The following is a 27950-nucleotide window of genomic DNA, read 5'->3' on the forward strand; positions in this document are numbered from 1 at the left end:
TTTAGGTGTGACCCTGCTCAGTCATAACATCCCAATTAGCTGAACTAATGCAGCTTCTGGTCTTACTTAATTTGGTTCCTGCTTCTTTCTTCCAAAATGATCTGTCTTAGCAGAAACTGCCTGCTCAGCCAGTCACTGGCTACTTCGGTGTCTTGGCTGCGAAGCTAGTTCTCACTAGACTGACTCATATTGGAAGCAGTGATGAGCTGGGACTGGCTGATGTCAGACTGGGAGCTGTGGGGGACCGAGGAAGAGGATTATTGCTTATTTTTCATTTTTACACCACCTCCAGACATACATACACACACACACACACACACACACACATATTATAATAGGGATCGACCGATTATCGGTTTGGCCGATAATCACGATTTTGGACATTATCGGCAATTACCTTGCTGATATATGCCGATAATGCCCCGGCCAGAGACTACTGTCGCCGCTGCCCCATTGCCTCCCCATCCTCTGGCCACATACCACCGCCACTGCCCCATTGCCTCCCCCCATCCTTGGGCCACATACTGCCGCTGCCCCATCGCCTCCCCCCCATCCTCTGCCCACATACCGCCGCCCCCCATCGCTTCCCCCCCCATCCTCTACCCACATACCGCCGCCACCCCATCAACTCCCCCCCCCCCCCGTCCCATCCCCGGTGTTCTAATTACCTGTTCCCGGGGTCTGCAATACTTCTGGCTCCTGCACTGTTGTTGTGCGCTGCGCAATGAAGAGTGATGTCCCCAACGCGACTTCACCGCCAGTGCGCACAGTGACAGCGCAGGACGCCGAAGGAGCCAGAAGTTACTACGAACCCTGGGAACAGGTAATTATAACACCGGCGATGGGACGGCGGCGGTATGTGGGCAGAGGATGGGGGGGGGGGTGGCGGCGGTATGTGGGCAGAGGATGGGGGGGCGGCGGCAGTGGTATGTGGGCAGAGGATGGGGGGGGGGCGGTGGCGGTATCTGGGCAGAGGATGAGGGGGGGGGGGGGGGAGGCAATGGGGCAACTGTGGTGGTGAGACTCAGGACCCCAGGATAGGCAGGGGGAGAGAAGCGGGCGGTGGCGGTCTCTGGTCCGGCAAAAGCTGCTGCAGTTCATTGATTTAAAGCGCCCGCTTTAAATCGTTGATCTGCAACGGCTTCTGCCCCGCCGGGGGGGGTTTGGGGGTTGAAATAGCCGATAACTTAAACCGATATTCCGGTATAAGTTATCGGCTATTGGCCTGAAAGGTGACAGATTATCGGTATCGGTCCTAAAAAAAAAAAAATCTATATTGGTCGATTATTTATTTATTTATTTTTTATTAGTCCAAGAACAACCCCTCTTAAGTTAACAATACCTCTTAGTTGGCCTAAACCTCAATAGAATCTTACACCAGAATTTAATTGCAATTTTGGAACATCTGGTGTCATTTTCTGATCCCTACTTAAATGGGTACTCCACGGGCGCATGTACGTAGCTCGCTGAGTAGGACGTGCTTCATGTGAGCTCCGGGCCACTGACTGCTTTCGGGCCTTAAAAAGCGCTGTTCATTCAGCTCCTTAGCAGCAAAACTTGCCTTTACAAACGGCCCTTATATCTAAGATGGACAAGACGGGAGCTGGTCCGTCTCAGCGCTCTCTTTCGCAGACTATCCCGGACATTTTCCGTTTTTCTTAGCGCCGGCTCCATCTCCTGCCCTGACTCCGGAGCTCTTAGAGGAGGAGGACATCACTGATTCCTTACCACATACACCGGAGCCTGATGATCCTCTTAATGCTGCCGAACTATTCTGCTCTATCCAGGGAATGTTCAAGGCTGAACTAGCACAGGGAGTGGCTGATTTTCACAAAGCAGGTGAGTGATCTGGGGCACAGAGTATCATTGTTAGAGGTCTGCACTGATGACCTTGTGGACACCATTGAGATTGACCGACAAATCTTTGCAGATCACACTGACGCCTAGACCTTATTGAATTAAAGCTAGAAGATATGGAGAACGGGTCCAGACGAGCTATCATTCGTATCATGGGCCACCTGAAACTTATATTATTAACCTCACACCAGTGGTTACTGACCTATTCCCTGCATTATTACCATCCTCTCTCCATATGGACCGTATACATAGGGCCCTGGTCCGCCGTAAGAACCCTTATACCCCTAGGGGCATTGTGCTAAAACTATATTATCCTGTAATGCGGGATCGCATCCTCCAGGCGGCCCGTAATGTTTCACCGCTTCCAGAATTTCCCCCTTCTACAAAAAGCTCAGGTTCGCTACAAGTGGGGATTCCCTTTTTAGCCTACAATTTTAACTACGTTCTCATACCAATACTGTTCGTACACCCTCTGAGGCATTGGAAATACTCTGCAAAGAAAGGTATTCCTTATTAGGAAACACCCCCTCGGCCTCCACGCCAGCCGAAGCTGAAGAGAATGTGGCAACACATGGACTCGCCCCATAAACACCATCGCTCTGTTCCTCAGAAACTTGGATGACTTTGCTCTCTGCCTTGCTGTTTTTTTTTTTGCAAATAGTTTTTTATTAAAGAGTTTTATGTATAACAACAAGAAACAAGAGCAGTACACTTATCAAGGTCAGCGCTTTTGACATCACGCCGTTCCATAAGCAAATAAAACAAGCAATACTTCCAAGTGTTATGTGCACTGATATACAACAAATAACAACAACAAAGTGACATACTTTTTGTTTTGGTTAGTCCTTTCAGGTGTCACGTGTAACTGTCCTATGTGATCATGCAATATACCTAGCTAGTATGTTTTCCAAGTCTGTTCTACATTCAATATTTTGTCTGTCTCCTAAATAAATCAATGTCATTACAAAAACCTATTGCTTGCGAATGGTCTAATCACACAGTTACATATCACTATACCACCATTATATATATTTGAAAGGTTACTGCCCATCTTAAATATCCTTGCAATGAGAAGAGGATTGCCAGCATGTCCATCTACTTATAAATTTCGGATATCTTCCAGAGCCCAATGCTATGATTTTTTCGTACGAATAAGTAGTGTTAATTTTATTAATAATATCATCTATGGCAGGTATGAGAGAAGATTTCCAATTACTAACTATGAGAATTTTTGCTAATATGCAAATTATACAAAAGAGGTCACGCAGGCTATGTGGGATCAGTTGCAAGTTAAGAAACAGCAGTACTGATTGTGGGGTCCATGGTATTGTAGAACCTAATAGGTTAAACAGTAACAGTTTGCACACTCTCCAAAAGGGGGCAATGAGAGGGCATGACCATAAAATATGGAACAACGATCCCAATGAGCCACAACCCCTCCAACACAAGTGAGATACCCCCGGGTATATGAGTGCTAATCTATCTGGCGTATAGTACCAGCGCAAAATAGTTTTCAACGCTGACTCAACATGAGATGAACATTGGAAAACAGAATGTATTGTTTTAAAAGCCGTTTGCCAGTCTTCGACCGTGAAAAAACAAGATAGTTCTCGCTCCCAGATACGCAGAGGGTATGATTTAATAAGTTTGGTTGTGGGGAGCATGTTTTTATATAAATATTTTAAACCTTTAAGGGGTGTAGCTAGATGTTTAAGAGCGAGTCCATGGGTGGAGGCGGAGGTGAGAGTCAGTGATTGTAAAAAATGTCTGATTTGAAGGTATTTAAAAAAGTCGTGGGATGGGAGGGAATAAACCTCACTCAATTTCTGAAAGGAGGCCAGATTAGAGGACTCCATCAGTAGATCAACATGTGTCAGTCCCCGGTTAATCCAAGACGTTAAGTCTAGGTTGGGAATACTAGCTTGGAGAACTGTAAGCGGTAAAATTCTAAAGGATGGGGGGGCAGAAGGCTCAGAGTTATGTATATAATAGATCCATGCTTGGTGTGCAGCCTTCATTAAAGGGTTGGACAATATTGGGGAAGGTAAATTCCAGTAAGGTAAGTATAAGAGGTCCCTGGTCGAGTAAGGGAATGAATAGTAATTCTCCATCTCCACCCATGGGAGATCCGACTGCGTATTCCACCAGTGCCGCAACAAGGAAACCAAAGTAACTATATAATAGACTTTTAAATCCGGGGAGCCAAGCCCACCCATATCAGGTTGTTTCTTTAATATTTGCACAGAAAGCCTTGGTCGTCTGCCAGCCCATATGAATGAAGAGAGAAGTGCTTGAGCTTTAGTAAAGAATGTAAGAGGTAGGGTTATAGGAAGAGTGCGGAATAAATATAGAAATCGGGGAAGGATAAACATCCTGAAAGTGGCAACCCTGTCCACCCAAGAGATTTCAGAGGCCGCTAAATGCTCTATTTCAGTCGCGACAGATGATAGTAAGGGTATATAATTTTCGTTATACAGGGTGTTGTGTGGATATGATAAACGAATACCCAAATATTGTAAAGAGGTCGGTTGCCAGTCAAAAGAAAAGGTAGATTTTAAAGAAGAGAATAAGGATGGAGAGAGATTAATAGGTAAGGCTTGGGTTTTAGTTTGGTTAAGGTGATAATATGAAATGTCCCCAAATATTAAAATGTTGTGCATGACTGTTGGGAGGGAGATTTCTGGATTAGTTAAAGAAAGAATGACATCATCCGCATATAACGAAATGACATGTGTTTTTGGGCCAATTTTGACGCCAGAGATGTCCCCGTCCAACCTGATTGCTTGAGCCAAAGGCTCCATGGATAGGATATAGATTAGAGGTGACAGGGGACATCCCTGGCGGGAACCGTTAGTGATATTAAAAGGATCAGAGAGAGTACCATTAGCGAGCACTCTAGCAGAGGGTGTGGAGTATAAAGACTGAAGTGCTGATAGGATGCCTCCCGAAAAACCCATATGTTGGAGGGCCGAGAAGGCATACGACCACCGAAGGCGGTCGAAGGCCTTCTCGGCGTCCAAGGCTAAGATTAATGCGGGACTTCCAGTTTTTTCCAGATGATAGAAAATATTTAATAATCGCCTAGTGTTATCGGAAGCCTGTCTGCCCGCAACGAACCCAGATTGGTCCGCTTTGATTAGAAAAAGGTAAAAAAGGGGATATGCGGGAAGCTAACAATTTTGCTAAAATCTTTACATCCTGGTTTAGCAGAGAAATTGGCCGAAAATTTTGAGGGCGATCAGGAGGCCTGCCAGTTTTGGGCAGTGTAGTGATAGTGGCTTGAAGGTTTTCAACAGGGAAACTACCCAAAGACATCGCAGTCCGACAGACAGCTGCCAGATGTGGAGCTAAAATATGTTTAAACGCTTTGTAGTATGAATTAACAAAGCCATCAGGGCCTGGCGCCTTGTCGGCAGGGAGGGAGGTTATTGCGAGCAGAATGTCATCTGTGGTGATTTCAGCGTTCTGGGATAGAAGCTGCTCAGTAGAGAGTCTGGGTAACTGTAAACGCGAGAGATAAGAATTGGTTATACTAGCTATATCGGGGGGTGAGGGGATAGAGTCTCGCAAGTTGTAGAGGTGGGTATAGAAGGACTGGAAACCGTTGGCAATATCAGTTGGGGTGTAAAGTTTTTCATTCGTGGTCGGATGCAGTAAGTAGGGGATTCTAGCTTTCAGTTGACGTTTCTTTAGTCTATTAGCTAGTAATTTTCCTGCCTTATTATTCTGGGAATAATATCTAGCCTGCAATTTTCGATGGGATTTTTCATAGGACAATAATAGATGACAACGCAAGTCTCTCCTCAGATCAACAACTATCCGGGCTGTTTCTGCAGAGGGAGAAGTTTTATTGGTGAGCTCGGCATGTTTTAATTGAGATAAGATATCCTCTAGTCGTCTCTCCCTCTCCCTTTTTAGAATAGAGCCGTATTTAACGCAATGTCCTCTAATAACAGCCTTATGGCAGTTCCACAAAATAATTGGGTCCGAGACGGAGTGTATATTGGTGGAAAAATATTCAGTGATGTCACGATGCAAGTATTTAGCATATGTAGGGTGTGACCATAAAAAAGGATTGCTGCGCCATGTATAAGATGGAGGTGAGGAAAAGGCATCTTTTAGTTGGAGAGTAATGGCAGCATGATCCGACCATTTAATTGTAGCTATAGTGGTGGCCATGGCGTTAGATAACAAACCTCTATCTATCCAGAACATATCTATACGAGAATAGGAGTTATGAACTCCTGAATGGAATGTATAATCTTTCTCACTGGTGTGTTGGATGCGCCAAATGTCATACATGTCAAAGTCAGATAGGATAGGGTTAAGGGATGAAGAGGGAAAGCGGGAAGAAGAAGTAGAGTCTAAAGCAGAGTCAGCTACAGAGTTAAAATCGCCGCAGACGACCAAAGATCCCCACGCGGGTAGTTGAGCTGTATGGCATAAACGTTTAACAAATCTCAGTTGACCCACATTAGGGGCATACAGGGAAACTATTGTATATTTAGCGGCACTAATGGAACAGCGTAGGATCACATACCTGCCCTGTGGGTCCGACACCACCTCGTGTAGCGAGAAGGCCAACGTGTTCCTTATTGCAATCAGGACTCCGCGGGCCTTAGAACTAAAATGAGAATGATATATGTGAGAAAAAGCAGGGTGTTTTACACGGAAAGCATCCTTCGCTATCAAATGCGTCTCCTGTACACACAATATATCACATTTAGTGGTTTGTACCTCTTGCCATAACTGAGATCGTTTATATGGAGTGTTTAGACCATTCGCATTTATACTAGTAAATACTATAGACATATTAATAAATCATACAAAGAAAAAACTAAATAATAATGCAGGAAAATATTATATGGAAGAGAGGGCGCATCTCCCAGCCAGCATGCGCCTGTCAAGTGAGAGTAGAACAGATACTTAGGACCAAGATAATGTGCGTATGTCACGACATAGAGAACAAAGAACAGAGAACAAAACAAAAAACAAACAGAAAAAAACGACACATGTAGACTAGTGCCGTTATCCACGGAGTGGGGGTTAGAGTCTGCACTGAAGCCAGAGGACATGGGTGTTTCACCAGAGCCCGCATCAAATTATCAAGAAAAAAGAAATAAAAACACAGTCCGGACTGGATATACAGAAAGAGGACAGACAAAAAAATCAGGCTGTTGACCAATCCTTCTCCACTTGCACAGGTCTGCTGAATTTCTTTGGAGAGGCTGCAGGAGGCAAAACAATGTCCCAAGATTTAAGCAATTCTTCTCCCTCCGTGAGGGTGCGTATCACGTGGACCTTATTGTCCTTGCGGATCAGGAGCCGAAGTGGGAAACCCCACCTGTAGAGTATTTTGGCAGACCGTAGAGCCGTAGTAAGTGGTAGGAGACTTCTCCTAGCTTGAAGTGTGGTGGCCGATAAATCAGCATATGCAGAGATCTTATGATAAGGTGCTGGAAGGCCGTTGTTCTTTCTGGTGACTTCCATAAAGCGTTCTTTAGTATGGTAAAAGTGCACGCGGGCCAAAATGTCCCTAGGGACCGACTCTTCCAAATGCTTGGGTCTGGGGATACGGTGTGCCCTATCAGGTAAAACAGTTTGCAACAGGGTTTGGACATACTCAGGGATGTCTGCAGGAGCTACACTTTCTGAAATGCCACGGAGTTTAATGTTATTGCGACGACTTCTGTCCTCGAGGTCTGCAATTTTTGCTTTAAGTACAGACAGTTCATCTTCCACTACATATTGGGAATCAATCAAAGCATTGTGAGAGGTAGCAAATTCACTGAACTTCCCTTCTATGTGGTCGACTCTCTGTCCCAAGGATTGCACTGAATTCTGCAGCGGGGTCCCAATTGTATGTATATCCTGCAGCATGGTGGTTCTGAGTAGCATAAGCATGTCCCTCATTGCTGTATCTGTAAGGGACTGACCAAGCACTGGCTTATCAGCCAGAGGGTCAGCTATAGGTAGCTTCTGTATAGGAAGTCCTCCCTGGCTGCCTGCTTTAACTGGCATCTGAATGGATGCAGGGGTCTGCAGATAATTCTCAAGGCCTCTGTTTAATGAGCCTAGGGCGGTTTGCAATGTCCCCCCAGGAGAGGAGCAAGCATTTTGCGACTCACCCTGTAACTTCGCGTCCGAGCTCCGCGTACACCGCTCGGGAGAGATAGGATCCCGGTGGGGAGATTTTGCTGCCAGATCACGGAGCTCCGGAACTGAGGATGATCGCCGCCATTGTGGTGAGTGCAGGCGCTCCGGCAAGGCGCGCGGGGAGAACTGCTGCACAGGAGACACTGCTGCGTCCTGTCCGTCGGCGCCATCTTGTGTGAAGGCCTCCCCGGGGATAAAGGAGAATCTCGTTAGCGATCCCCGCCGGGTGAGTCTCTTGCGTCTGCCCGGCATGTTGAGGAAGGTAGGGAGGAAGGTTAGAGCTGGTCACGTCCGGGTGTGAGCTGTTATATCGTCGCTAGAACGGGTTAGGCTGCGGAGCTCTGCTTTCACCCGACCATGCGCCTCGGCTGCCAGGCCACGCCCCCTCCTCTGCCTTGCTGTTGATCATCCACTACCCTCCTGGTAGATAATCCTTTGTTCCTCTCTGGATATACTGTTCGTTTCCCAGTTTTTTTTTGTTTTTTTTACAATGTGGCTCCTCTGTTTATATGATGATGACTGGTTCCTTACTATTTGATGGGTGTTCCTTGTTTTAAGCCGCATGGACCAACCCTCCTCTTTTCATTTTCCTTATTTTCCTTTTTTTTTCATCTTTTTCTTTTTGTATTGCAAGATAAATGACCCTGTTGAGTTGTTTCTCTATGTCTATCTTGCTGATTGTTTGTTTAATTTTCTATGTGACCCGGACATTTTACCCCGCTCTCTTGTCCACTATTTTAGTATTGTTTGACTAGTACTTATATTGTCTTATATGCTTAGCCTAGATTCCTTCTCCTATATAGCCCTTCGGTGAGATTGATTACCATGTTGCCTCACCTTGTCATGGGTGTTCGGGTGGGGGAAGGCGTTCAGTCTTCAGACTGGACTACCACCCCCCCCCCCCCCCCCCACTTGAGACCATGGTTCATATAACTGCATTTTGTGTTTGTTGTATTGTATTTTTGTTTTTCTCTTGTTATCTCCTTCCTTCCTTCCTTTCGTGACATGACAGATCTCCCTCTTCTCACTGCACGTTATCCCATCTTTTTACCTTGCCCCGTACCACCACCTCATTCTGCTTTCCCTCTCTGGATATTCTTGTCTCTCCCCTTTTTGAAGACCAGTTCCTTCTTCTTTTCCTTCCCTTCTGCTACTATCTTCTTAGCTTTCCCCCATACTCCTCCATATGTGTAAGGTACTCTTTCATAATGTTAGGGGGTTTAATTCCCCCATTAAGTGCAGGAAAGCTTTCCTAGACTATCTCAGACATAACCCTGACATCTTATGCTTGCAAGAATCCCATTTTACTGAATCCTCCTTTCCTAAACACTTACTTGTTACAATAGATTTGATATGTCCTCCTATTCTAGTAAACCTCGGGGGGAGGGGACACTTTACTTCATAATTCCTTCCACTTCACTCCACATTGTGTGTCCACAATGACCCTGATGGGCGTTTCCTTATTCTGGAAGGCCTTTTTCAAGATTCCCGTCTTTGCATAGTCAACTCGTATGCGCCATTTTTTGTTAATCTTGCATCTCGGCTTGACTCTCCAATATGATCACCTTATTTGGTGTGGTGATTTCAATTTGGTTTTTAATGGGAAGCTTAACCACTCCAGTTCTCAGGCGTTCTGCCGTACTGGGACACAACAGAGGCTCCTCATGAGCACATATGCAGCTCATGAACTTTCTGACACTTGGAGGGAACACAACTTAGCTCAAAAAGTGTATACCTACTTCTCTTGTGACCACAACCTATGTACCAGAATTGACTGGATACTCGCAAACTCAGCTGCACTACTTCACTTACTATATGCCAGACATATCCATTGCGCATGGTCGGATCATGACATGGTTTTTGCCCACTTTAATTTCGGTGTCTGCTGCCATACCCCCTTTACCTGGCATTTAAATGAATCATTGTTATGCCGTCCCTATATTTACTCCTAGGTTGAGGCTTACTTACGTACCTATTTCACCTAGAGTGATGTAGGCTGGTCTTGGGTGGCCCATTAACCCTTTAGATGCCAGGATCAAAGTTGATTGCAGCGTCTAAAATGAAAGTGAAATTTTCCCGGCAGCTCAGCGGAGCTGATCGTGACTATCGCAACAAAATCGCGATGTCCTGATCAGCTTACCGGACGACTAGAGAGTCCTCACCTGCCTCTTCGTCATCTGTTCGGCGATCTGCTGCTCCAAGCCTAGAGCAGCAGAGCGCCGAAAACACTGATCAATGCTATGCTATAGCATATCATTGATCAGTATATGCAATCAGAAGATTGCATGGTATAAAAAAAAAGTCAATAAAAGTGAATTAACCCCTTCCCTATTGAAAGTTTAAATCACCCCCCTTTTCCCATTTTTTAAATAAAATAATGTAATAAAAAATAAAAATAATCATATGTGGTACTGCTGCGTGCATATATGTCCGAACTATTTAAATATAAGGGTAGCTAAACCACACGGTCGATGGCATACACGTAAAATAATACCAAAGTCCAAAATTGGGCATTTTTGGTAACTTCATATACCATAAGAAACTAATAAAAAGCGATCAAAAAGTCCGATCAAAACAAAAATGGTACCGATAAAAACTACAGACTACAGCACAAAAAATTAGTCCTCCTATAGCCCTGTATGCGGAAAAATAAAAAAAGTTATGGGGGCCAGAAGATCACAATTTTAAACATACAAATTTTGGTCCATGTAGTTAGGATTTTCTAAAAGTAGTAAAATAAAATAAAACCTTGATGAATTGTGTATCCTTGTAACTGTATGAACCTACAGAATAAAGATAAGGTGTCATTTTTACCGAAAATTGCACTGTGTAGAAACAGAAGCCCTTAAAATTAACAAAATGTCGTGTTTTTTTTTTTTTTTTTTTTTTTCAGTTTCACCCCACAAATATATATATATTTTTTGTTTTGTAGTAGATTTTGTTATTAAATGATTGATGTCATTACAAAGTACAATTGGTGGCACAAAAAACAGGCCCTTATATGGGTCTGTAGGTGAAAAATTTAAAGTGGTATGATTTTTAGAAGGAGCAAAGGAAAAAACGAAAGTGTAAAAATGAAAATTGGCCTGGTACTTAAGGGGTTAAGGGGTAAAACATTGTTATTGTTTTTTAAAAGTACTAAAATGAAACATATATAATTTTGGGTAGCGTTGTAATTGTATAGACCTAAAGAATATAGATAATCTGCCTCAATGGGGTATGTGATGGATGAAAATCAGCTGCGGACAGCCTGCCCCTTTTTTAAACTCTCAGCGGGAAACGAAACATGCTTGTGTGAACGAGCCCTAAGGGATTAATAAATCTGACCTTACAAGTAATGTTCAAACTTAGTTCTAACTTAATATGTACAAAACAATCCCCCAAAAGATCGTAAACCGTAAAAAAATGCCAGCAATCAAATAGTGCCATTTAAAATGTTACCGATAAAAAGTACAAAACATAGTTCAAGAATTGAGCCCTCAAATATCCCCATAGAGATTAAAATAAATACCGTATATCCCGGCGTATAAGACTACTTTTTAACCCCAAATTTTATTCTGAAAAGTCGGGGGTCGTCTTATACGCCCGGGTATTGAGGTCCGGGATAGGAAAACTTCTGATTATCTGCCCGGGCCGGCTCCCGTGTGTGGCTGCAGGTGGGGGCCGGCCAGAGCAAGTAAAAACTAACACTGTATACTAAAAACCAGGGGGCCTCCAGTTGTTGTAAAACTACAACTTTCAGCATGCCCGGACAGCCTTTGCCGTGCTGGGAGTTGTAGTTTCACAACAGCTGGAGGCCCCCTGGTTTTTAGTATACAGTATTAGTTTTTACTTGCTCTGGTCGGCCCCCGCCTGCAGCCACACACGGGAGCCGGGGCAGATAATCGTAGGTATTCCTATGCCGGACATCCCAGTGTCCCGAAAAATCTTTTCGGGACATAAGGATGTCCGCCGGTCACTTACCATTCCCCGGCGTCCTCCTGCGATCCTGCTTCGGTCCTCCTGCGGTCCTCCTGCGATCCTCCTTCGGTCCTCCTGCGGTCAGTGACGTCACGTGCCTACAACCATAGAGGCAGAGGAGCGCAGGACCAGGAGGACCGCAGGAGGACGCGCTCCGACCGATGCCTGAGTGACTGGCCGTGCTATCTTAAGTGATCCGGTCACCGCTCCCCGGTCCCAGCACCCGGGATGGTGACCCGGGCCGGAGGAGCGGTGATCGGAACACTGTGGGGGCAGACCAATACAGACATGCAGCTATACACTGTATATGGCTGGAAGCTGTATGTCTGTTGGGGGGAGCTGCCAATCTAATGTGGGGGGAGCTGCCTACTATTGGGGGGGAACTGCTGACCTAATGTGGGGGGAGCTGCCTACAAATGTGGGGGGAGCTGCCTACAAATGTGGGGGGAGCTGCCTACAAATGTGGGGGGAGCTGCCTACTATTGTTGGGGGAGCTGCCTACTATTGTTGGGGGAGCTGCCTACTATTGTTGGGGGAGCTGCCTACAAATGTGGGGGGAGCTGCCTACAAATGTGGGGGGAGCTGCCTACTATTGTGGGGGAAATGCTGACCTAATGTGGGGGAATTGCCTACTATTGTGGGGGAACTGCTGACCTAATGTGGGGGGAGCTGCCTACTATTGTGGGGGGAGCTGCCTACAAATGTGGGGGGAGCTGCCTACAAATGTGGGGGAATTGCCTACAAATGTGGGGGAGCTGCCTACTATTGTGGGGGAACTGCTGACCTAATGTGGGGGGAGCTGCCTACAAATGTGGGGGGAGCTGCCTACTAATGTGGGGGAGCTGCCTACTAATGTGGGGGAACTGCTACTAATGTGGGGGAGCTGCCTACTAATGTGGGGTAACTCCTGACCTATTGACGGGGAGCTGCCTACTATTGTGGGGGAACTATACTGCCTACCTAATGTGGGGCAACATAATGCCTACCTAATGTGGGGGGGGGAACTACAAGGTACCGTACATCGCCTTAGGAGGGGTAGTCTTATATGGCGAGTATATCCCAAACTCTATATTTTAACTGTAAAAGTTGAGGGTCGTCTTATACGCCAAGTCGTCTTATACACCGGCATATACGGTAATAATAAAAAATTATAAAAAGTTATAGGGGTCAAAATAATGTGGTTTTAAGCATTTTCATTTAAAAAAGTATAACATTTTTAAATTAGTAAAAATAAAACTATATAGTCATGGCTGTAAATGTTGGCACCCCTGGAATTCTTCTAGAAGATGAAGTATTTCTTACAGAAAAGGATTGCAGTAACACATGTTTTGCTATACACATGTTTATTCCCTTTGTGTGTGTTGGAACTAAACCAAAAAAGGGAGGAAAAAAAGCAAATTGACATAATGTCACACCAAACTCCAAAAATGGGCTGGACAAAATTATTGGCACCCTTAACTTAATATTTGGTTGCACACCCTTTGGAAAAAACTACTGAAATCAGTCACTTCTTATAACCATCAATAAGTTTTACGCCTCTCAGCCGGCATGTTGTACCACTCTTTGCAAACTGCTCCAGGTCTCTCTTATTGGAAGGGTGCCTTTTCCCAACAGCAATTTTAAAGGGGTACTCCGGTGGAAAACTTTTTTTTTTTTTTAAATCAACTGGTGCCAGAAAGTTAAACAGATTTGTAAATTACTTCTATTAACCCCTTAACGACGCAGGACGTAAATGTACGTCCTGGTGAGCTGGTACTTAACACACCAGGACGTACATTTACGTCATAGCAGCCAGGGACCCGCCCGTAATGGCGGACATCCGCGATCGCGCGGATGTCTGCCATTAACCCCTCAGATGCTGTGATCAATACAGATCACAGCATCTGCAGCATCACGGTACTTTGAATGGATGATCGGACCGCCCGCAGTGCTGCCGCGGCGATCCGATCATCCAGCATGGCAGCCGGAGGTCCCCTCACCTGCTTCCACTGCCTTCCACGGGTCTTCTGCTCTGGTCTGCGATCGAGCAGACCAGACCAGAGCAGAAGATGACCGATAATACTGATCAGTGCTATGTCCTATGCATAACCCTGAACAGTATTATCGATCGAATGATTGCTATAAATAGTCCACTATGGGGACAATTAAAGTGTAAAAATAAAAGTATAAAATGTGAAAAAAAACCTCCCCCAATAAAAACGTAAATTGTCCCATTTTCCCTATTTCACCCCCAAAAAGTGTAAAAAAAAAAATAAAAAAAAATAAAAATGTTTTATATACATATTTGGTATCGCCGCGTGCATAAATATCCAATCTATTAAAATAAAATGTTAATGATACCGTACGGTGAACGTAAAAAAATGCGTCCAAAATAACTGCTTTTTATAAAATTTTATAAAAAAAAAAAAAAAAAAAGTTATAAAAAAAAGTGTTTAAAAGTTTTATATAAGCAAATAAGGTATCAATTAAAAGTACAGATAACGGCGCAAAAAATGAGCCCTTGTACCGCCGCTTATACGGAAAAATGAAAAAGTTCTAGGTCTTCAAAAAAAAAGGGGGATTTTAAATGTACTAATTTGGTTAAACAGTTTGCGTTTTTTTTTAATTTTTATTTTTTTAAAGCGCAACAGCAATAGAAAAGTACATTATCATAGGTATAATTTTAATCATATTGACCCAAAGAATAAAGAACACGTCATTTTTACCATAAATTGTATGGCGTGAAAACTAAACCTTCCAAAATTTGCTAAATTGCGGTTTTCTTTTTAATTTCCCAGACAAATAGTATTTTTTGGTTGCGCCATACATTTTATGGTAAAGTGAGTGATGGCATTACAACGGACAACTGGTCACGCAAAAAAAAACAGCCTTCATTCTAGTCTGTGGATGAAGGTGTGGAGGAAAAGCGAAAACGTAAAAATAAAATTGAGTCCTTAAGGCCCAAATGGACTGAGTCCTTAAGGGGTTAAAAAAATCTTAATCCTTCCAGTACTTATTAGCTGCTAAATACTACAGAAGAAATTATTTTCTTTTTAGAACACAGAGCTCTCTGCTGACATCACGAGCACAGTGCTCTCTGCTGACATCCCTGTCCATTTTAGGAACTGTCCAGAGCAGCATATGTTTGCTATGGGGATTTTCTCCTACTCTGGACAGTTCTTAAAATGGACAGAGATGTCAGTAGAGAGCACTGTGCTGGTGATTCAGCAGAGAGCTCTGTGTTCCAAAAAGAAAAGAATTTCCTCTGTAGTATTCATACATCTGATGAAAGGTCACATGGCCTGAAACGCGTTCATTTTTAAAAGGGGTAAAAGGAAAGAAATCTTCCTAAAATTTGTAACCCAATTTCTCTCGAGTAAGAAAATACCTCATGTGTTTGTAAAGTGTTCAGCGGGCGCAGTAGAGGGCTCAGAAGGGTAGGAGCGACAGTGGGATTTTGGAGAGTGAATTTTTCTGAACTGGTTTTGGGGGGGCATGTCACATTTAAGAAGCCCCTATGGTGCCAGAACAGCAGGAAAAAAAAAACACATGGCTTACTATTTAGGAAACTATACCCCTCAAGGAACGTAACAAGGGGTCTAGTGAGCCTTAACACCCCACAGGTGTTTTGACCACTTTTTGTTAAATTTGGATGTGTAAATGATTTTTTTTTTTCACTAAAATGCTGGTTTTCACAAAAATTTTACATTTTTACAAGGGGTAATAGGATAAAATGCCCCCCATGATTTGTAACCCCATCTCTTCTGAGTATGGAAATACCACATGTGTGGATGTCAAGTGCACTGCGGGCGCACTACAATGCTCAGAAGAGAAGGAGTCACATTTGCAAATTTTGCTGAAATGGGGGGGGGGGGGCATATCGCATTTAGGAAGCCCCTATGGTGCCAGAACAGCAAAAAAAAAAAAATAGAACACATGGCATACTATTTTGCAAACTAAACCCATCAAGGAATGTAACAAGGGGTACAGTGAGCCTTAACACTGCACAGGTGTTTGACTACTTTGGATGTGTAAATTATTTCTTTATTTAATTTTTTCCCTAAAATGCTGGTTTTCCTCCAAATTTTACATTTTTACAAGGGGTAATAGGAGAAAATTCCCCCCAAAATGTGTAACTCCATCTCTTCTGAGTATGGAGATACCCCATGTGTGGACGTCAAGTGCACTGCGGTCGCACTACAATGCTCAGAAGAGAAGGAGTCACATTTGGCTTTTAGAAAGCAAATTTAGCTGAAATCGTTTTTGGGGGGCATGTCCCATTTAGGAAGCCCCTATGGTGCCAGGACAGCAAAAAAAAAAAAAATCCCACATGGCATATTATTTTGGAAACTACACCCCTCAAGGAACGTAACAAGGGGTACAGTGAGTCTTAACACCCCACAGGTGTTTGACGACTTTTCATTAAAGTTTGATGTGTAAATTATTTTTTTTTTCACAAAAATGCTGGTTTTCACCTAAATAATTTTTTTTTTTTTTACAAGGGGTAATAGGATAAAATGCCCCCCAAATTGTGTACCCCAATCTCTTCTGAGTATAGAAATACCACGAGTGGACGTCAAGTGCACTGCGGGAGCACTACAATGCTCAGAAGAGAAGGAGTCACATTTGCAAATTTTGCTGAAATGGGGGGGGGGGGGGCATATCGCATTAAGGAAGCCCCTTTGGTGCCAGAACAGCAAAAAGAAAAAAAAACATGGCATACTATTTTGCAAACTACACCTATCAAGGAATGTAACAAGGGGAACAGTGAGCCCCACAGGTGAACCCCACAGGTGTTTGACGACTTTGGATGTGTAAAAGATCGTCCGGCCAATAGCAGCGATCCTGGGGGGGGGGGGGGGTGACTAAATCGCCACCTGCCCATAGATACAGTGGGTGATAGGGGGTGTATCCTACACCCCTGATCACCATGTATCTCCGCGTCAGCGGGTCACAAGTGACCTGCATCACTGGAATCGCTGCAAATCAAAAGTGTAACTTCACTTTTAATTTGCCGCGATCGCCGACATGGGGGGTACTGATGACCTCCCCCTGGGCATTTGCGCGGGGTGCCTGCTGATCGATATCAGCTGTCACCCCAGTCCGGTCCTCACCCAGCACGCGGCAGGAACCGAAATTCCCACGGGCATACAGGTACGCCCTGGGTTCTTAAGTACCAGGGACCGAAGGAATACCTGTACGCCCTGGGTCCCTATGTGGTTAAGATCTCTCCACAGGTGTTCAATGGGATTTAGATCTGGACTCATTGCTGGCCACTTCAGAACTCTCCAGCGCTTTGTTGCCATACATTTCTGGGTGCTTTTTGACATATGTTTGGTGTCATTGTCCTGCTGGAAGGCCCAAGATCTTGGACACAAACCCAGCTTTCTGACACTGGGCTGTACAGTGCGACCCAAAATCCGTTGGTAATCCTCAGATTTCATGATGCCTTGCACACATTCAAGGCATCCAGTGCCAGAGACAGCAAAACAACCCCAAAACATCATTGATCCTCCACCATATTTCACTGTAGGTACTGTGTCCTTTTCTTTGTAGGCCTCATTCTGTTTTCGGTAAACAGTATAATGATGTGCTTTACCAAAAAGCTATCTTGGTCTCATCTGTCCACCAGACATTTTCCCAGAAGGATTTTGGCTTACTCAAGTTCATTTTGGCAAAATGTAGTCTTGCTTTTATGTCTCTGTGTCAGCAGTGGTTCCTCCTTGGTCTCCTGCCATAGCGTTTAATTTCATTTAAATGTCGACTGATAGTTCGCACTGATGCTCCCTAAGCCTGCGGGACAGCTTGAATATATTTGGAACTTGTTTGGGGCTGCTTATCCAACATCCGGACTATACTGCGTTGACACATTTCATCAATTTTTCTCTTCCATCCACACCCAGTGAGATTAGCTACAATGCCATGGGTTGCAAACTTCTTTATAATGTTGCGCACCATGGACAAAGGAAAATTTAGATCTCTGGAGATTGTTGATATTTTTCCACCATTTTGGTTCTCAAGTGCTCAGACAGTTCTCTTCTCCTCTTTCTGTTGTCCATGTTTAGTGTGGCACACACACAATGCAAATGCAAAAACGAAGTGAACTTCTCTCATTTTTATCTGCTTTCAGGTGTGATTTTTATATTTCCTACACCTGTTACTTGCCCCATGTGAGTTTAAAGGAGCATCACATGCTTGAAACAATCTTATTTTTCCACAATTTTGAAAGGGTGCCAATAATTTTGTCCAGACCATTTTTGGAGTTTGGTGTGACAATTTGCTTTTTTATCTCCCTGTTTAGGTTTAGTTCCAATACACACAAAGGGAATAAACATGTGTATAGCAAAACGTGTTGCTGAAATACTTTTCTGTGAGAAATACTTCATTTTCTAGAAAAATTTCAGGGGTGCCAATATTTATGGCCATGACTGTACATTGGTTTTCGTTGTAATGATAATGACCTACAGAATAAAGGTAACAGATAAGTGTTAAGTGTTGTTGTAAAACATGATGAAACATCATTTGAATGTGAATAAAAACTAAGGCTCCTATTTTTCTTAGTAAAAAAGAAAAACTTTACACAGATCTATCCACAGAAACATAAAACTGTAAGTTTTTGAGTGCAGTAATAAAAAAAAAACATTCTAATGTATCTCTTTAGGTGCTTTATTGTTGAAAATTATAGCTCCTCCTGCAATAGAAAAAAGCCATAACAAAAAGGAGAAAAATAAAAGTTATAATTTTTTTTAAGTGTTTCTATTGTGTAAAAGTAGTAAACGATGAATATATCACTTAATATAAATCCAGTATTGCCATAATCATATTGACTCACAGAATAGAGTTAACAACATGTCTTTTATACAGCACAGCGAAGGGCATATAAATATTGCGAAATTGCTTTTCTTTTTTTTCCTTTTTGTTTCTCCCATTTCAGTAAAAACAAATCCTCTTCCTCTGCAGATAGGTCAGTGTAAAAATAAAAACATTATGGGTGAGATTTATCAAAACCTGTCCAGAGGAAAAGTTGCTGAGTTGCCTATAGCTTCTTTCATTTCTCAGAGGCCTTTTCAAAAATAAAAGACACGAGCTGAACGGTTGCTATGGGCAACTCGGCAACTTTTTCTCTGGACAGGTTTTGATAAATCTCCCCCTATATTTCTTGAAAGATGGGAATGAAAAAACAAACAAAAACAAGCAAATAAATAAGTCAGTGTCACAAAGTTCAGACCTGTCAAGATCCCAGAGGAGTCAAATTCTAAGTACACCTTTTGTAAGCATTTTGTTTAATTCCAGTATGTCAGTGTATACTTTTTTCGACTCAACCTGTGGTAGACTACACTATTTAACCCAGCAAAAAAAAAAGTGTGTTTTAGTTACCAGCTCCCCTCGCCACAGTAAGTTTGCTAACAGCCTCAGAGCTAAGTGTTTAGGTCACAGAGCACAAACAGGAGGCCAGGCCCTGGTAATCGATGCCTGACCTATACTGCTTTAAATGCTGCCGCTAAGGTATTAATGTATTTAAAGGGGTATTCTGCCCATAGACATCTTATCCCCTATCCACGGTGACCCCCCCCCCCCCCCCCCCTCCCCATTCTGTGCCGGGCTGCTGGTCCAATCTCGGAAACCTCTGAGTTTGCGGAACTGGAGACATGATGTCACGCCACTCCCCCTCATACTATAGATTTTTTTATTTATAAATCTTTTATAAAACCATATTGTGTTCCAGTAGATATTAGTCTTTGTTCTTAATTTAAAAAATATTTTTTACACTAGTAATGCCTGTGCAAAACTACAGAAGTATACCTAGCCCTATCCATTCATTTGCTAATTACACATATTATCTAAACCCACAAAATGTGATTTGTGCGTTTTCCAAGTGACACTGTAATATCAGCTCTGGAAGCAATTGTCGAGGGCTTTTCATGGGAATTACATATTTTTATTGGTGACAACACAAACCACATAAGCAAAGAATTATCGATTGGCGCATTTTATGGGGAGACTGTCATAACAGCTACCTATTGAATGCAGGTACAATGAAAGAGAGCTCTGCTGTACCGTTGTGTTCTGGGTATAAATACAGCTATTAATACGGAGAATATTATTTTATTTTATTTTTATTTAGTCCTACCATTCCATCTTAGAGTACTGATGATGAGTTTCTCTACAACATAAAACATAGTAGTTACATTGTTTCTGCAAATCTTTAAAGATCATGTTTACTTACAATAAAGTTAATATTAATTCTGGAGTTGCCTTATCCTGTCTTGGGAATATTTATGTATAGCCAGTTCACTGTTATTTTTGAAAACAGAGAGGGAAGAAACAGCTAAGTATTTTCCCCCTGATTATAGCGTCCACAGGGGTTGTCACCAAGCTTGAAGTAGACAAGTTGCTTGTTTATAGTTGTTTTTAGGATTACTTATTATGAGCTGTAATAGATGAAAAGTAGTTCTATTTCAAGTCATTGTAATGTTTGTCACCTGTTATGCGTGTCAGAATCCTGGGTGTACGCCATTTCATATATGTACGTGTTGGGAGGGAAAGGGATTTCTGGTGGTTGTTAATGTTTGTTGTTTTTTTTACATGGTTACTGCGTTGCTTGGGGTGGGAGGATAAAATTTGAACTGGGGGTCATCAGCACCCTGTGAACATTGCCAACTCCCTGCCTTTATGTCAGGTACTGAGCATGGAACTGGGCTGGCTTCTCCTTCTCTAATTTTATGACATCTGCAAGGCCCCACAGGAAGAAGCCAGAGAGAGGCATCTGGACTTACATACAATAAGAGGAAAAGATAGAGAAGAGCAAGAGAATCAGATAAGAATGGTATGTGCTGTTGTATATCTATATGTAGTACCTTGAAGTTTTGTTGAATTTGTTTATACTTCCTATGTGTTTAGTGCTACAACATTGCTTCCTTTTAGCCATACTGCACTATATTTATTAAAAAACAAACATTAAAAGGCATTTTAATTATTTTTTTAACATTACTTTTCTCATAACTAAATTGGCAGTACATGCAATATATTTTACATTAACACATGCAAAGGTTACTGATTAGAGATGAGCGAACTTACAGTAAATTCGATTTGTCACGAACTTCCCGGCTCGGCAGTTGATGACTTAACCTGCATAAATTAGTTCAGCCTTCAGGTGCTCCGGTGGGCTGGAAAAGGTGGAGACAGTCCTAGAAGACTCTTTCCTAGGACTGTATCCACCTTTTCCAGCCCACCGGAGCACCTGAAAGCTGAACTAATTTATGCAGGAAAAGTCATCAACTGCCGAGCCGAGAAATTCGTGACGAATCGAATTTACTGTAAGTTCGCTCATCTCTATTACTGATCATTTGTATTATTATTTATTTTTACAGAGCACCCTTAGTTCCAGGACAATGGACATATGATAAAGGTTTAAAATACCTAATAACACAAATGCAAGTACAGTGGACCTGATTAGGGCTGCGGCTAATGATTATTTTAATAATTGATTAGTTGGATTATTTCATTGATCAGGCAAAATAAAAATAAAAAATAAAAAAACAACAAATATGCAATTTTGCAACTTGGGGGGGGGGGGGAAGGTGTCACTTTATTTTTTACACTGTTCACAGTCAAAGTAACATGTCATCTTGATTCTTTAGGTCAGTATGAATATAAATAATACCCAATTTGTATAGTTTCTGTTTACAGCTGTGGCTGCCAGAACAATGGATCTCTTGGCTGTAATTACACTGTAGCCAGGAAATCCGACCCACTGCATTACCAATGATTAATTTAAAATGCATTTAAATGCCGCTGTCAACTTTCATAGCAGCATTTAAAGTATTAATAGCCAACCGCGGTGATCGCTGCATGACGACTATTAGGGGTTACTGGTTATGGAGCAGGCTGCAGTCAGGAACCTGCTCCATATACCTTTTTAATAGCACCATGAGGGATTAGAACCATTGTGGGTCACAAAAGGGTTTTATTTAATATCATCCAGATTTTGTGAAGCAAAATTTATGGAATTCAGGGTAAATTGACCTGCAGCGTGTGAATTTTGTGTTGCATATACTAGGAAGTCCAAATCTGCAGTGACGTTCATTATTAAATAACTGTGGGTCCGCACAAAATCCAATTTTGGGCTTACGGTCATTGTCTTGTTAGAATGTTAACCTTTGGCCCAGTCAGAAGTCCAGAGCACTCTGGATCAAGTTTTCATTAAGAATATCTCTGTACTTTGCTTCATTTAGCTTTCCTCAACTCTGACCAGTCTCCCTATCCCAGCCGCCGAAAAACACCTCACAGCATGATGCTGCCACCACTTTGCTTCCCTCTAGGGATGGTATTGTACAGGTGATGAGCAGTGCCTGGTTTCTTTCAGACATGACACAGAATTGAAACCAAAAAGGTAAACTTTGTTTTATCAGACCAGAGAATATTGCTTCTCACAGTTTAATAGTACTGTGGGAGCTTTTTTTTTTGCAAACTCCAGGTGGGCTTTTTTTTGTCTATTGTTGAGGTAAGGCTTTTTGGCCACTTTGTCATAAAGCCAAGATTGGTGGAGTGCTGCAGTGATGGTTGACCTTATGGAAGTTTTTCCCATTTGCACACAGGATCTTTTGAAGGTTAACCAGATTTATCATTGGGTTCTTGGTCATATTTTATTAAAGCCCTTTTCCCCTAATTACCAGCTCCATGGACTGTCCTGTTTGTTCCAAACTTTTTCTATTTAAAGGAAACGGTCATCATTGTCACCTGCACTAACCTGTTGATACAGGTGTGTGCGGGTGACACTGATGATAACCATTGTTACCTGTCCCAGATCCATTGTCCCGTTATCTTCCTCCATTCCTTCTGTTCGGGTGGCAGGCTTGGGGGATGAGCGGAGCTTCCTGACGTCACCGCTGTTGTTTCTCTTGGCCTGCTCGCAGTGGAGAACAGCAGAGAAACAGCAGTGGTAAGGTCAGGAAGCTCTGCCCCAAGCCCGCTGCTGGAACGGAAGCTACGGAGCAAAATAGTGGCATAATGGGACCACGTAAGGTTATCAGTGTTGCCCACACTACACACCTGTACCAACAGGTTAGTGTGGGTGATAATGATATAACAGATTTCCTGTAAGAATTATGGAGGCCACTGGGCAACTTTGTGTGCAGCAGAATTGTTAAAATGTAGTCAGTGCCTACTTTAGGCCCATTTTCTGCACAGATGTGTTTTATGTAGTGGCACAAAATTTTGGCCATTAAAATAAGCCAATGGCCAGTACACCTCGGTATACATTTGCATACTTTTTTGAAGACGTTAACCAACAGTATACTGGTTAGACGCAGGATGAACACAACCTAATTCTGGTAAATTATAAAGTAAATTGTGTTAGTTCTGGCAGTTCACAAAGAAATTGTGTGTATGTATGCCTAAATATTTTTCTTGTCTTTGGAAGAAACAACATTTTCTGAATTTACAGCCTTTGTAAAATTTCTGTACTCAAAAGAGTTACCTTTTTTACATTTTTTTTTCAAATCCCATAAGGGATTTGCTCACTGGCTCAGTCATAATTTTTACTTATTTGTATCAGCCTATGGCTATATCCCTATCTGAGTTTGTGTTTTTATAAAAAGTAGTAAGAAATCCTATCTTATCTGTTTACTATTTATGGTAATAGAAGGATCAAAGTAAGGTTTTCTTTTACTACGTGGACGGGCATAGGAGACAGAGCCCTCTTATTTAAGCTACATTCAGTAGGAACACAAAGGCAGGTAGAAACGAGGTACTGTATACAATGACTGGTGAGGGCTGCTGTGTATTTTATTAATTTTTTTCATTTTTTTAGCTCATGTTCTTGTCCATTGAAGTCCCAGTGAAGTTTCCCAGCTCCAAGTCAATCTAAAATCCATATCCTTTTTTTTTTTTCAAAAACTTGTACATGTATACGCCATAAAAAAAGCAGGAAAAACCCTGTTGCATTTCAAATATTGAGCGTTTATACTCATGGCTTCATCCTTTAAATTTTGAAATTTTTATAGTGTATCGTTGTACCTAAGTTTAATTATGATGAAATGAAGTCTGTGATTTTAAATTTAGAGCCAGAGAACTTCACTGCCTACATTACCCCTGTGGATAAAATTGTTTCTAATGGCAATGAGCTTATCTTTCCTTTTCTAATAGACCTTTTTGTTTCTTCATGCCCATGCTTAGTGACTTTTTACATATCCCTAAAGTCACAAAAAGACAATTTAAAATCCCAAACTTTTTTTTTAAGCACTGTAAAACACTGCTCAAAAAATATTTTCTGTCCTTAGGTGCGACAAATCTTTCTACCGCAAGATTAATAGAGATTAGTCTCTATGGCATTCTTCCCTTTGTTGGGCAAGCTTTGGGGTATTCATAGACAACAGACAGCAGCACAAAGTGAATATGGGTACTACGGTACTGCAGTATGGTAGCTGCTAGTAAACAGAAACTAGGCACAATCTCAGCATAGAGTCACGTGCAAGAGAATAATGACCCAGCTGAATGCCACAATAGTTTTCTGAACCACAGGAGACTTTGTTGGATGACCTTAACAACTGGCAAAATCAAGAAAATTCATAGTCGTGTAGGTGTTCACAAGGGTTGCATCCAGGTTGTTATTGAGAAGGATTTTGACATCACTCAGTATTCTAGAAAACCTCGACTTATAGTTATAATTTTCTTCTTGCAAGCTATTTAGAAGGGATCTTGAGATACCTGATTAAACCACAACTATGGAAACTACTTTACTTTTGAACTATAGTTGGCCATATTCAAGGAGGAGTGTTCTATTGCCAAATAGTTGTGCTTGAATATAACATAGTTAACCCCTTAACGACGAGCGCCGTAAATGTACGTCCTGGTGACGTGGTACTTAACGCACCAGGACGTACATTTACGTCCTAAGCATAACCGCGGGCATCGGAGCGATGCCCGGATCATGCGCGGCAGGTCCCGGCTGTTGATCGCAGTCAGGGACCTGCTGGTAATGGCGGACATCCGCGATCCCGCGGATGTCCGCCATTAACCCCTCAGATGCCGTGATCAATACAGATCACGGCATTTGCAGCATCGCGGTCACTTAATTGGATGATCGGATCGCCCGCAGCGCTGCCGCGGCGATCCGATCATCCAGCACGGCAGCCGGAGGTCCCCTCACCTGCCTCCGCTGTCTTCCGGGAGTCTTCTGCTTTGATCTGCCTTCCCGCAGACCAGAGCAGAAGATGACCAATAACCCTGATCAGTGCTATGTCCTATACATAGCACTGAACAGGATTAGCAATCGAATGATTGCTTTAAATAGTCCCCTATGGGGGCTATTAAAGTGTAAAAATAAAAGTAAAAAAAAATAATAAAGTAAAAAAAATTTGAAAAACTCCCTCCCCCAATAAAAACGTAAATTGCCCCATTTTCCCAATTTCACCCCAAAAAGTGTAAAAAATGTTTTTATATACATATTTGGTATCGCCGCGTGGGTAAATATCTGAACTATTAAAATAAAATGTTAATGATGCCGTACGGTGAACGGCGTGAACGTAAAAAAAAAAAAGCCCAAAATAGCTGCTTTTTTTATAACATTTTATACCCAAAAAAATTAATAAAAAATGTATTAAAAGTTTTATATAAGCAAATATGGTATCAATAAAAAGTACAGATCACGGCGCAAAAAATAAGCCCTCATACCGCCGCTTATACGGAAAAATGAAAAAGTTATAGGTCTTCAAAATAGGGGGATCTTAAACGTACTAATTTGGTTAAAAAGTTTTGTGATTTTTTTTTTTTAAGCGCAACAGTATTAGAAAAGTATGTTATCACGGGTATCATTTTTAATCGTATTGACCGAAAGAATAAAGAACACGTAATTTTTACCATAAATTGTACGGCGTGAAAACGAAACCTTCCAAAATTAGCAAATTTGCGGTTTTCTTTTTAATTTACCCACACACATAGTATTTTTTTGGTTGCGCCATACATTTTATGATAAAGTGAGTGATGGCATTACAACGGACAACTGGTCGCACAAAAAAAAAGCCCTCATACTAGTCTGTGGATGAAAATATAAGAGTTATGATTTTTTGAAGGCGAGGAGGAAAAAATGAAAACGTAAAAATAACATTTTCTGCGTCCTTAAGGCAAAAATGGGCTTTGTCCTTAAGGGGTTAAAGGCATATGATTCCTTAAAGGGAAAATGTCATCAGAAAATTACCTATTGTTTAAACAGGCCCAACTGCAACATCTGTATGCCTCCATTCCCAACGTCATGCCATTTTTTGTGTCCAGACTAGAGGTGACCTAACAGGGTAATCACAAACAGTACATCTTTACTTCATTCACACATATAAAGTTCAATTCCAACAACTATGTCTTGGTTTATTATTATTATTTTGTCAATAAGCGTAGATTTCCTTGGTTATTAAGAAGAATAAATGAGTTGCCGGTAAACTCATAGGTGCCAAATATCAAGTAAGACTTAATGCGTGTCTATTAGGCTAGGTTCACACGTCCGTTGTCTCCCGTCCTGCTATTCGCTTTTCATTGCTGCTAAACGGACCATACTAACAGAAATGATGCAAAAGGATGCCATAAAGTGGCATCCTGTTGCATCAGTTTTTAATCCGTTTTTATTTTAGTCTGGCTACTTCCGGTTCCTCACATCCGTAATGACGGATCCAAAAAGGAATGGAAAAAACAGGTGCAAACGGAGACATTACAGGCTCATCAGTTTTCAATCCTTTTCCCATAGACTTCAATGTTAAATTTTATAATATCTGTTTCTATTCCGTTATTTTTGCCAGGAAAATAAATTCTGCTTGCAACTTCTTTTTGCCATCAAAAATAACGGATTAGGAACCAAACGGATGCAAATGGTTTGCAAAGGACTGTAAAAAAAATTTACTTAAAAAAACATTTGCTGTAAAAAAAAAAAAAATTTAAGCCGTTTGCAAGCTGTTTGAACATTTCAAGAACGGATTTAATAACTGGCATGAAAATATGGGCACAGACTGTAATGTAAATGAGTCCTAATATGGTACACCTGTGTGTCTTGGTGAGCCTCCCATTTTATATGAAAGAACAAAGAATTTTTTACATATGGAATCTGTGAGCAAAATTCTGTCCATTTTAAAAGCATATTACAGATGTATTTTCCCCCAATACATAGGTACCATATGGTGGCAGACCAACTCTGTGTGCTACCTTTAAAGGTTCTCTGCACATGGCTTTGAAGCAGGCAGTCCATTATTATCCTTTTAGGATAGGCTCTGATAGGAATACCATATATACAAATATACCTTAGAGCTATGTACAAACGTTCAGCTCCCCTCCTATGTCCTGCAGCGCCCGGACAAATGTGTACAACAAAGAAAGGTGTCCAGCGCTGCTCCCATTTAAAAGAATCAGCTTCATTTCATGTCCACCAAGGTACAAAAGGGTAGAGTAGACAGAGGTGAAGCGTTTTGGCTCGTCACAGAGCCTTAGTCATACCTAAGGCTCTGTGACGAGCCGAAACGTGTCACCTCTGTCTACCCTTTTGTACCTTGGTGCACATGAAATAAAGCTGATTCTTTTAAACGGGAGCAGCGCTGGACACCTTTCTTTGTTATATAAATATACCTTTTATAACATATATATATGGAGGTTAAAGTAATACCATTGCAGTTTTATTTTAATATCATTTTAATGTTTGTCTAAGATCAGTCCTTGTTTTCCATCCTGATGACAGATAATCCTTTTTTAAAGCTTAGTGAAAAGATACTGTACCTTTTAACCCCTTAAGGACACAGCCCATTTTGGCCTTAAATGGGTTATCCAGGAATAGAAAAAACAGAGCTAATTTCTTTTAAAACACATCTTTATTATTCTGTGGGTCAATACAATTAAAATGATACCCATGTTTAGATGTTTTTCTATTATTGTACTGCTTTTTAAAGAAAAAAAAAAAGGGAAAAAAGGGCAGCTATCATTTTTATTGGAGGAGAGGCTTTTCACTTTATTCATTTTTAACTTTT

General features: G+C 41.9%; 1 protein-coding gene across 9 annotated transcripts in view; it reads left to right on the forward strand.

The window, feature by feature from the left end:
• The window catches only part of NALCN (sodium leak channel, non-selective), a 657013-nt gene that overhangs the window by 40736 nt on the left and 588327 nt on the right, over positions 1–27950 (forward strand). For 4 of the 9 annotated variants that reach the window (XM_056555671.1, XM_056555665.1, XM_056555669.1 and 1 more), the window contains one exon: positions 20690–20779. The exons of 3 other annotated variants lie outside the window; for them this stretch is intronic. In XM_056555671.1, the coding sequence (XP_056411646.1) occupies positions 20777–20779 (3 nt within the window). In that variant the 5' untranslated portion in view covers positions 20690–20776. Of the gene's footprint in view, positions 1–18539; positions 18561–20632; positions 20780–27950 lie in introns of those variants that run through there. 2 more of the 9 variants (XM_056555670.1, XM_056555666.1) reach the window with 2 other exon arrangements.

The sequence above is a fragment of the Hyla sarda genome, chromosome 2 (assembly GCF_029499605.1).
Source record: "Hyla sarda isolate aHylSar1 chromosome 2, aHylSar1.hap1, whole genome shotgun sequence".
In the NCBI taxonomy this organism is placed as follows: Eukaryota; Metazoa; Chordata; class Amphibia; order Anura; family Hylidae; genus Hyla; species Hyla sarda.